At 36.2% G+C, this 12,215-nt stretch overlaps 1 protein-coding gene across 1 annotated transcript; it reads left to right on the top strand.

The window, feature by feature from the left end:
* The first annotated feature begins 269 nt into the window (after window positions 1–269).
* On the top strand, window positions 270–12,074 carry LOC123564946 (hydroxyacyl-coenzyme A dehydrogenase, mitochondrial-like). Its single transcript, XM_045358875.2, has 7 exons — window positions 270–434; window positions 5,395–5,523; window positions 7,546–7,703; window positions 8,259–8,385; window positions 10,105–10,194; window positions 10,619–10,808; window positions 11,633–12,074. Exons 1-7 carry the CDS (start codon window positions 318–320, stop codon window positions 11,752–11,754), a joined length of 933 nt encoding a protein of 310 aa, XP_045214810.2. The 5' UTR covers window positions 270–317; the 3' UTR covers window positions 11,755–12,074.
* The last annotated feature ends 141 nt before the right edge of the window (window positions 12,075–12,215 follow it).

Raw genomic sequence — 12,215 nt, 5'->3', positions numbered from 1 at the left:
TTTTATATCAAGAAATGATAGTCTGATATAAATTCGACTTTTGCACCAGGCAACATTTTGTCAGTTACTCTACAGTAGACTGATTTCAGAAAAAGGATATTTTATTTTTTAAAAAGTCAAAATCTTGATAGGCCAAATTGATTATTTACAGGTTGAAATAAATTTTTTTACAAATTAAAGCAAGATTTACTAGAATTTCTTTAGCTTTACTGTTCATAGCGATCCTTAGTAGTTTTAAGCGTTCCTTGTTGGTATTTAGTAAAACCGAAGAGTTACATCCCTTGAAAGATTACTTGTGGATCAGAAAAAAAGGCAAAATGTCTCAAACTTTCCGTGTTTTGACGCGTTCGTTTTCGTCGTCAGCTGCGAGACATGCTGCAATAAAAAATGTAACAATTATAGGAGGCGGTCTTATGGGTGCTGGTATTGCTCAGGTAGATAGATTTATCTGAAAGTAAATGTTTATCCCTAAGGTCAAAAATGATAACGCCTCGCCGGCCGGAGCCAAAATCGGACGTGTCAAAATTGGATAACTGTTGTTGTGTTTGTCAGTAATTCTGACTTAAACCCTTTTCTTGCAATTCCATGACCTTTATCTGGTATTTGAGCTCTTGCATGTGTTGTATTATTTTAAGGAGACCAGTGTGGATGCTGAGATTGATCATTCTTTGACAAATGTAATATTTATCGTAGGAAAGTATCAATACATCAGCAAAGAAGTATAAAATACGCAGAATGGCAACTGGCTGTAATCTCGCGTGAGCTCGTGTCAGAGCGTGATATGGCGTTATCTTACTAAAAACAAACATTGGCGAGCATGGAGTTACAATTTGTACCTTTAAAACTACATTTAAAATACATGTTAGCTTCTAAAACAAAATTAGTTTAATGTGAAATGGTCTTAAGACACGAAGTACACGTTTTCTTTGCCATCGAAAGAAGCGTGGTCATACGGTGATAATTATTTTACCGATGAATAATTGCTTTCGCATACAAAATGGCACGAGGAGAAAGCGCCACTTCCGGTAAACGAGATCTCATTTTTTTGTCACGGGAGGTTGGCAGGATTTGCTCTATATGCCTTTCAAGTTGCCAGTCTATTTATTTTTATAGCTCTTTGACATCAGGGCTCGACGCTAGCCTCAAGTAACCAACTATCGACAGTTCATCTACATCTACATCGTTACAACCAACAATCGATTTCCGATTATGACTGGTCGGCGCTGTCAGAGAAACAGTTGTTAAAGAAATTTAGTATATTACAGTATTAAAAGTAAAAGATAAAAGGACAGTATGCTACAGTTAAAATAGGACAGAATGGAAGAATTACATAGTGACCGCCGCCAGCCTCTCTGTAAAGATACTGAGGCTGGGGCTAGCTTTGACTGATGTGGGGAGGGAGTTCCAGAGACGGATGGTTCTAGGGAAATAAGAGTTAGCAAAGTATTGAGTGCTGGAATAAGGGATCAAGTAGTTCAGGTTTCTAATGGGGGACAAGTAACCTTGGTCAATAGCAACGGTCTGGGTCCTTACTTTGTAAAACAAAAGTAATGAACAGTTTAACCTACGGTACTGGAGAGTTTTCCATTCTAAGGATTTCAACATTTCAGTTACACTGCTTGTATAGTTGTAATCATTCATAACATACCTAGCTGCTGACCTTTGGACTCGTTCAAGTTTATGGGTGAGGGTTTTCTGCCAGGGATGCCACACAGTTGAACAGTATTCTAGCTGTGGGCGGACATAGGTGGTGTATGCAGCTTCTTGACCTTTATGTTATTTGTCTTGACATTTCTCTGAATAAATCGAAGGGAAGAGGTTGCCTTAGAAGTTATGTTTTCTATGTGTAGTGACCAGTTCAAGTCATTGGAGATAGTTACTCCTAGGTATTTAGCTGATGAGGTGGACTTTAACTCTGTATTATGTAACCTGTAGGGATATATAAAGGGATTTCTCTTCCTACTTACTCTAAGGACTTCACATTTGTCGGGGTTAAATTCCATTTGCCAGACTCTTTCCCATGTTTCTAATTTATGGAGATCTTCTTGAAGGGCTATGCTATCATTATTTGATTTGACAGTGAGGTAAACGATGGTGTCATCTGCAAACATACGGGTTTTACATTTGACTGAGTCAGGCAGGTCGTTAATGTATACAAGGAAAAGGCAAGGCCCAAGGACAGACCCCTGTGGAACTCCAGACAGGACTGGAAGTTCGCTGGACAGGTGACCTTCAACTGCGACCTTCTGGGTACGATTAGAGAGGAAAGATTTGACCCAATTAGTTATTTGGGGACTAACACCTAGGGATTGTAACTTGTAAATTAGCCTCAAATGGTCAACTTTGTCAAATGCCTTAGAAAAATCCATTACGATGACGTCAGTTTTGTTGGCCTTGTTCTAAATTACTATAAAGTTCCTGGGTAAAATTAATAAGCTGAGTTTCGCAACTATGACCCGACCTGAAACCATGCTGGAACTGGCTGATAATATTGTGTTTGTCAAAGAAGGACATAAGATTTGAAACCACGATGTGCTCAAGGAGTTTGGACGCAATACAGGTCAGAGAGATTGGTCGATAGTTGCTGGTTTTGATTTGAGACCTTTTTTAAAGACTGGTGCAACTGTTGCCTTTTTCCAGTCTTGAGGGACAATGCCTGTATTTAGGGATAAATTGAAGATGTGGCAAAGGACGGGGGCGATTTCTTGATGAAGTTCCTTGAGAACACGGGGGGATATTTCATCTGGCCCCGACGCTTTATGTGGGGATAGGCCAAGAAGGAGCTTGTCAACACCCTCTGGAGTCACATTTATTTGGTCCATTAGGGAGGAAGGGGATGTTAACAGTTTGGAGCACAAATGTTTAAGGCTTAGGGGCTTAGGTGGGGAGAAAACTGATTCAAACTGCTTATTAAGGATGTTTGCTTTAGTGACAGGATCAGTATGGGTGAAACCATCTGATTTGAGTGGAGCTATGCAGACATTTTCTTTTTTGTTATGTTTGATGTAGCTATAGAATTTCTTATTTCTACCAGGTTGGGAATCATGGCTAAAGATGACGTTTTCCATGTATGACCAGTAGGAGGCTCTTATTTGCCTTTGTATGTAGGATTTTAGGGACTTCAGTTTCTGGTTCTTAGCTTGATTTGGGGATTTGTTGAGTTTGTGATAGAACATAATTGTAGTAAATTTCTGTGAAAAGATTCACAGGATAAAAAACCGCCTCAGTAGCCTAGTGGTAGACTGTCCGTTTCGTGTGCAGGAGGTCGTGGGTTCGATCCCCGGCCGCGTCATACCAAAGACCTAAAAATGTTACTAGTAGCTTCCTCGCTTGGTGCTCAGAATTAAGAGGGTAGTGCTAGGACTGGTCAGCCCGGTGTCAGTATAATGTGACTGGGTGGGGTATCATGTTACCTGTCTACGGCGTGATATTCCAAGTTGGACATTGTGCTCACTGCACAAGTAGACACCATCGTTTATATGACTGAAAAATTTTTGAAAAAGACATTAAACCCAAACACACACACACTCAAAGGACAATAACAATATTGTGTGGTAATAGACTGACCTGTTATCTTACAACTCCACACTTTTTACTTTTTCGACACATGATGTAAATGTGTGACGTCACGTCACGGTTTTTCAGGTCCATCCGATTACAAAATTCAGAGCATGTTCTTGACCAGTTATGGACAATGGAACAAATCATTTGAACTACAGTAAATGTGGTCATTGTTTATTATATGTTTTGTTGTAAGTTATTAAGCAGTATCAAATAGTTACAAAAAGTAGACCAGTAAGAAATAAATAGTTACTGCAGTCAACTTAAATGAGGAGAAACAACACACCTAACAGTTTCCTTTCCCTATTTTTCGTCGCAAAACCCAGAATACAATAATTCACAAGTACTTTCATCTTGTGTCTCATTTTTCAGGATTTAAACACTCAAAATGGAACCAATGGGTGCACAAGACACATCCAACCTATTAAAGTTGATTAATGTGAAGAACAATTTTTTTTTAAATTCAGGTACAAGGTCAAACATGACCAACCTGAACCAAGCGGAATTGTTTATATTTTTGACAGTTTCGATTTCAGTTTGGGAGAATAAGAAAAATTATTGGAATCGATGCACTAGGATTAGCTACAGACATGTGGACTTAAGTATTGCCTCAAATTGACAAATTAAATTGCCTATGAAATTCAGTGTTTTGCTGAACGCGTCAAAATCTGATACTTCCTGGAGATGTTTTGTCTGCACTGCTGAATTTGAAAAAGAGGCTAAACAAGTGATTTCAGATGGGTGCCCTGACTGTTTTTCTACAAACATAATAATTACTTTCAGTTTATCAGTATATAGCGTTAATAAAGAAAAATATATTTTATTGATTATTGGTACATGTCGATAATTGGTAACCTAGCTGAGGCTGACAGTGTCCTGGGATCCCGAGGATTCCAAATTCTAGCAAGGGACACCCATTATTCAAAGCCAGGTGTTCCTCCAGGATACCTACTTTCAACAACGACAATGTATTATAATTTTAACAGCCACATAAAATACCGAGTTACATTCAAAGATTTCTTAATTTTAACAGAATATTCAACCAAAAAAATATGAAACCAGTGTTGTTTTCATCTCACAATAACTGCTTAATCCTATATCAGTTGATACAAAATAAAGCATAATGTAGACTGTTGCAGAATTTAATTTTTTAATTTTTGTTGGGTTTAACGTCGCACCGACACAATTTTAGGTCATATGGCGACTTTCCAGCTTTAATGGTGGAGGAAGACCCCAGGTGCCCCTCCGTGCACTATTTCATCACGAGCGGGCACCTGGGTAGAACCACCGACCTTCCGTAAGCCAGCTGGATGGCTTCCTCACGTGAAGAATTCTACGCCCCAAATGAGGTTTCGAACATACATCGATGAGGGGCAAATGGTTTGAAGTCAACGACTCTAACCACTCGGCCACGGAGGCCCCCTGAATTTAATTTGAAACAAGAAAAGAAATGAATATGATTTAAGATTTAGTAGTTTTGGTTGAGTAAATTTTCATCCTTTCAAACCTGAGGGATCCCTTGTATTGGTGAGAGACACCAAATTCTACAGGTAGGGGGCCCTCTGGGACACCACTGAAAAAAGTTAGTGTCAAGGCCTGTACTTGCGCTTAGACATCCCCTAAGAGATAGCCCAACTAATTGTGTACAAAGGGCTCTTTGAAATTTAGAGACTGTAAAGTCCTCCGTACACAACCCATGGTGCACTTACCATGATTCAAAACAATTCATGGGGAAAGTTTTCCTATGTATTTATAACCATTGATGCAAATCGCGTCGTTAACTTTGAAGGCTTCAAATACATTACACCTGTAGCCTTTATGTTTTAATTGCAGGTGGCAGCATCTACAGGACACAATGTTGTCCTGGTAGACACATCAGACGATATCTTAAAGAAATCAAGAGCAAACATTGAGAAAAGTCTTCAGAGAGTAGCCAAGAAAAAGTTTGCAGAAAATCCAAAGGTTAGTATGTTTTTTAACCCTTACCCTGCTAAATTTCTAAAATGGACTCGTCCATCATTCAATTTGGGCAATACCATTTATTATTCAAAGGGATGTTCACTGAAAATTTACTGACTGAATAGCGAACAGTGCAGACCATGATCAGCCTGCACGACTTGCCGCCAGCAGGTTAAGGGTTAAGAAAAGAAAAGAAAAGAAAAGCATACATCATTAATTACAGGAGTTGACAAGATCATTTTCTGAGGGAAATTTATCCATCTTCGATAACTGTTTAACTCCTCTTTCGGGTATTAATTTAAAAAGAGCCATATATCCAGCAATAGCGCAAATATATCATTTTAAGGAGGTAGGTTACCTTTATATTTGTATGTGCGCATGTCCAACCGGAAGCTAACGTGACGATTTACGACGACGTTTACGACAAACTAAATGTGTTTGTATATTCATTCTTCTGAAAACAAATCATAGACCTGTCTTCGATCTGACGCTTTATGGTTTAATAATGCAGAAATAATGAATAAATTGCCGCAGAAACGCTTCAAAACAATGTTGCCTTAAAATGACGTCATTGACGTCATGACGTTACGTGTCAGTTACCGCGCAAAATGAATAGCTTTTATCTTGAAAGTACGTAATTCTGTGCATTTTCTTTATTCAAATTATTTTCAAATAACCATTATTTGCTGAAATATTTTTTATTAGTCTTTTGCTCTGAATAATAATCAATATTTTGCTTCTTTTGTGTAGTTATATTGAAATGTTATGCGGAATGTAAGAAAATGGATGATGGTAACCAATGTTATTTGGAATATAGTTGGCTGAGAGGTTACTTGTTACGGTCATTTTCAAATAAAAAATCTAGCAGGTCGATTTGTAATACCTATTTTTCAGGTTCCGTTGATAATTTGTTACTTATATACTAAAACTAAGATCTAAAATTGTTCAAATTTCAGTAGAAAATTGTTGTTTCTTGAATTGAATTGATGTTACCATGGAAACGAAGCCCGTGACCTATGTATCTAAATGTAAATTTCAAAAGCATTGACACTAGTCTATTTAAGAAACACAGCATCGGCTTTTTATTTTCATTTCACCAATATCCATGAGAATAAAAGTAGCATGTTGAACGATTTTTCCATGAAAAATGCCAGACGAGGGGTACTGCTGTAAGTATTCTAAGCTTAGAAATTTGTTTGAATAAATACAGATAACACGAAAATATAACTTACGTTAGAAATAATATGTTTTAAAGCTACATCAACTAGAAAGATAACCTAATTCAATATTATTTGATAAGAAATTACGACAAAAGGCAAGACATAAGCCATTTTAAACATCTCTGTTGCCATGGTTACTTTAAACATTAAGAAAAATAGGGTACCATGTATAGTGCTTGGTATTTTGCTAATAATATTACCCAAATATTCCATGTTGGTCATTAACAAAATGGCACTGAAGCCGTCGAAAACCGCTATTTTTATACATAATTGTTTAAAAATGAAAGAAAATGCGTTACCATGGAAACACGAGTCCCGCGACATATATATTTTAAGCTTATATTAGAAAGCTAACGTGCATACTAGTAAAATTATAGATTATGCTGACTTCTACGGATATTAATGAAACTAAAATACACTGAAAAGTGTTAAATATCCGTATTTTCCTTCTTCTTTCAATATGAAATACATTTGGAGGGTCATGTTCTTCAAACCTGGATAAAAATTGAACTTGAAGGGACAGAGACAAACGAATCTGAGATTTTAGCAGTTAAAACTTCATATTACACGAAATACAAAACGATGCTGCGGTTCAACTAATTTGATTTCACCCTTATAACAAGGTAACCTACCTCCTTAACAACATTTATGCAAATATTTTGATGTTTGTTTGAATGATTATTCAATTGTAAATAAATATTTTTTATTTTTTTTTTGTTAAATGAAAGAAAATATTTCAGTACTATTTATGCAAACTGGATACTGTGCTAAATTTTGAGAGAATGAGATTGTATTTTGTTCTTAGGATGGTGAAGCATTTATAGCAGATGTGACTGGTAGATTAAGTACACAAACAGATGCAGCTAAAGCAGTGAAAAATGCAGATCTTGTAACAGAGGCCATAGTCGAAAATCTTGACGTTAAGAAACAGCTTTTCTCATCACTAGACAAGGCAGCTCCTGCGTATGCTTACATTTTTTTAAACAACTTCTTTAAAACAAGCATTTATGCAAAGCTTGTCAGTCTGATTGTAGTTATTTCTAAATATATCATTTCTTTCATACATTGTACCTCTGCCTTTCTATTTATACAAAGATTGATAATTATAATGAGTGTCAGCTGATCGGTCAGTTTTTACAGTTTTTGATACAAGCAGATGGGCTGTTTGGAGGGCAGATGGAATCAATTTCTGCTCACTTATTAAAAGTATTTTTGCTTAGAACTAAGCCAAACTTATGTAGAATGTGTATGGCAATAAAATGTACAAGTTTCAGGACAAGCCAGTTTGTGTCAGTATCTCTAGAATTATTGAATTCAGTTTTCCTTGTCAGGCTTATCTTGTTACTTTGGCATTCATATTTTAAGAAGAAAATGCCTCAGCTGAATTGTAGAATTTGATTTTTGAACATAAAATTCGACAGAAGTTACCAGTAAACATAAAGAAATTAGAAATAACAGAGTATCAAAGTGGGGCATTTCCATTGATTACATTTACCAAGTTTCCATTATTTATTTCAGGCATACCATTTTCACAAGTAACACATCTTCCATTCCCATCAAAGAAATAGCTGTGTCAACGTCCAGACTTGATAAATTTGGCGGTCTTCATTATTTTAACCCTGTGCCAATGATGAAACTGTTGGAGGTATGTCTAGCCTTGTATGGAATGCAACTCCACCCTAGAGAAAAAGTAGAAACTTCATCTATAAATGCTTTGTGACTGAATGAAAATACTCGAAATCTTAAGGGTTGATTCTCTGCCTGGAAATGTATTAAGATCATTACCTTCTGAGGAAGAGTTTCCCTTGGGAAGCAAAATCAGTCTTTGACATTGTAAAATAAGCTGAACTTCAGTTTTGTTCAAATATTCAGTTGGTAGGTATTAATTATCCCCCGCCGATGAAATCGGGAAAGGGGTATTGAAATGGCGTTGTCCGTCCGCAGCCATTTCTCAGTAACTACCAGGTAGAATTTCATGAAACTTGAAATAAACATGAACCAACTTACTGCAATGATGCCTGTCAAGTTTTGTTTGGATTGGTCAATTTCCGTTAGAGTAATTGCCCTTGATTTAATGAAAAATGTCCATCCGCAGCCATTTCTCAGTAACTAGCAGGTAGAATTTCATCAAATTTGCAGTAGACATGAACCAAGATACTGCGATGATGCCCTTCAAGTTTTTTTTCGATTGGTCAATTTCCCTTGGAGTTATTGCCCTTGATTTAATGAAAAATGTCCGTCCGCAGCCATTTCTCAGTAACTAGCAGGTAGAATTTCATCAAACTTGAAATAAACATGAGCCAACATACTGCAATGATGCCCGTCAAGTTTGTTTTTTTTTTTGGTCAATTTCCCTTAGAGTTACTGCCCTTGATTTAATGAAAAATACATGTCTGCAGCCATTCTCAGTAACAAGTTTGTAGAATTTCATGAAACTTGAAATAAATATGAACTAACACACTTTGATGATGCCCGTCATTTTCTTTTTTTATTGGTCAATTTTCCATACAGTTATTGCCCTTTAATTGTTTAAAAATCCACAGATTTGTACATAAGAAACCAACCAATTGGAAGAATTGCATTAAACTTCATTCATTCTTTTCCATGAACATTTATTATAAACATGTGAAGTTGTGTACCCACACCTGGTCGCCACCTTGCCTTGGTCACACCCCTCCCCATCCCCCCCCCCCCCCCCCCCCCCCCCCCCAGGGTTAAAAAGCCACAGATTTGTACATAACAAACCAACCAATTGGAAGAATTGCATTAAACTTCATTCATTCTTTTCCATGAACATTTATTATAAACATGTGAAGTTGTGTAACCACACCTGGTCGCCACCTTGCCTTGGTCACACCCCTCCCCATCCCAACCCCTTTTTTTTTCATTTTTAATATTACATCAATATTTATAATCAACATGTAAAGTTTGTACCCCTGCCCCCCCCCCTGCACAAAAAAAACATCATTTTCTGTTAATTTGATTTTGACTTTTGAAATTATTTGCTTCTTTGTAACATTCTTAACTTTTTTTTTTTTTTTTTTTTTTTTTTTTTTTTTTTTTTTTGCTGGATATATTTTTTTGCCGTTCCTCACACAGACCCTTATGGCGGGGAATACCAATTCATCGAATTTGCTTGTTTGAAATATATGTGCATTATGTGATGATTGAACAATATACTGAAAGAAGTATCTATAAATAGATCATATTTGTTTTAGACACGGCAGATACCAGTTGAGGAATAAATTTGTCAGATAAGACATTAATTAAAAGGTTTTGTCATAATAATTACATGTATGTTTAAAATAGCAGAGATGAAGTAAAGATAGCTTTGTAACATATATATATATATGTAATATTCAAGGTGATAAGAATACCAGAAACAAGTGACGAGACATTCAACGCACTACTTGCCTTTGGTAAAGCAATGGGAAAAGTAACAGTCAACTGTAAGGTGAGTTTGGGGAAAATTGCTCAAAATAATTTTATTTAGAGAAATTGGACGTAATAATGTGGAAGAATGACTAAATTACTCTGTACTGGTTTTGAACGTCATAGTTACCGGTATGTTTTACCTCATATGCTGATTCTGTATACTGTGAGATGGTATTATCTTGTAAGTGGCAAAAAAATTGATTACAAGGCAAAGTGCAAGGTAATGTTACAAATAACAACCAGTTTTCTGAAAGTAATAAATTGAGTTTTGCTGAACATTTCATTGTTTAAGATATGTTAGTAGACTAGAAAGAGTTGAATTATATTCAATTTGGTTGAATAAAATACTGATGAAAATGTACTGCTTTGATAAAAGTTAAATCAATGAGAGACCTAGAGTTGCTTTTCCCTATATCGTAGAATTTTGAATTATCATTTTGAAGGACACACCAGGGTTTATTGTGAATCGGTTGCTGGTGCCTTACATGATGGAGGCTGTACGCATGGTCGAGAGAGGCGACGCAACCCCACAAGACGTGGATACAGCAATGAAACTAGGAGCAGGTTACCCCATGGGACCATTTGAACTTACAGATTACGTAGGACTGGACACATGCAAATTTATCTTGGATGGTATACAAGCTTTTTCTAACATAGAACTTATCTTGAACAGAAAGATAGTATTTTTTGCTTCACTGGAATAGGCACTGTGTATTAACTTTTAAATTGATCATTAGTAAAAAAAAATCTGGAAATGTGTTTATAGACTTGACATGAATATCGGTGACATGTATGATAATTGAGATTATGATATCGTATATGTACAGTTTTCTTCAGTTACATGTTAAATAGTATATAAACCGCCTCGATAGCCTAGTGGTAGAGCATCCGCTTCGAGTGCGGGAGGTCGTGGGTTCGATCCCCGACTGCGTCATACCAAAGACGTGAAAAATGGTACCAGTAGCTCCCTTGCTTGGCGCTCAGCATTAAAAGGGAAACTGGCCTCTTCTCTCATACCCTCGTGGCGATGGATTCCATCAGGAATGAGGTGTCGAGAGTGATTAATGTAAGTTGTAGAACTTCCTTCACAATCGACCTAAAATAAATAATGTATAAACTAAATAGTATATAAGGACATTTATAACATGTTCTTAGTTTGTTACCTTCTATATTATTCACTTATTGATTCATAGTCAGTAATCAAAACTATTATCCAAGGACCGAAGGCCATTAGTTTTAACCATTGGCCTACAAGCCATTCAATAAGTGTTTTATTTCGTGACGTCAGAAATTAATTTTCATATTTCAACTTTTAAATTTTTTGACTTTTTAGCCCAGTATGTGGAATGGTGATATAGTGCAAACTTTTGACAGAAGAGTAGTTATGTAATAATTGTTACTTCTTTTCTTTCACATTGAATGTTCCATTCCTTTTCATTGAATTATTTCAATTTCAGGGTGGCATGAAAAGTTCCCAGGTCATCCTCTATTTGAACCCAGTCCTTTACTGAACAAATACGTAGCTGAGGGTAAACTAGGCAACAAAGTTGGTGAAGGATTCTACAAATCAAAGAAATAGATCACCAAACTTTACTTATTTGCATCACTCTTCCATGACTACTTGAAGTGAAATCTAAAAATGTATTTTGCTATATGAATTTGAACTATGGAGTCATTACAGCAGGAACAGCTCCCCAGCAAAGAAAAAAACTAAAGAAATTTAAGTGTTATATCATATTAAATTGAATCATGAAGGATTTAATCTGGTTCAGATTTTCTTTTTAGTTAGAGCGAAGGGATTTTTTTTTTGCAGTAAAAGTTTAAAGACATTATTTTAGAGTGTTGCTAGATGATTTCATGTTCTTGATGTATAAATTAAAGCATCATATCTTTGATTAACATTGATTATGTTGTATTCCAGCGCTGTGATAATTGAAAATAATGAAAATGTATTCTATCTGTTTGACCATCAAGGGCAAGTATATTAGGTTTGTACTGCCAAGAGTTTTGAAGGAAAGGGCTTTGTTTTGCAGTGACAGA

The sequence above is a fragment of the Mercenaria mercenaria genome, chromosome 2, assembly GCF_021730395.1.
Source record: "Mercenaria mercenaria strain notata chromosome 2, MADL_Memer_1, whole genome shotgun sequence".
Classification (NCBI taxonomy): Eukaryota; Metazoa; Mollusca; class Bivalvia; order Venerida; family Veneridae; genus Mercenaria; species Mercenaria mercenaria.
Note: the sequence above shows the minus strand (reverse complement) of the source record. Positions and strands in the feature narration are given on the sequence as shown.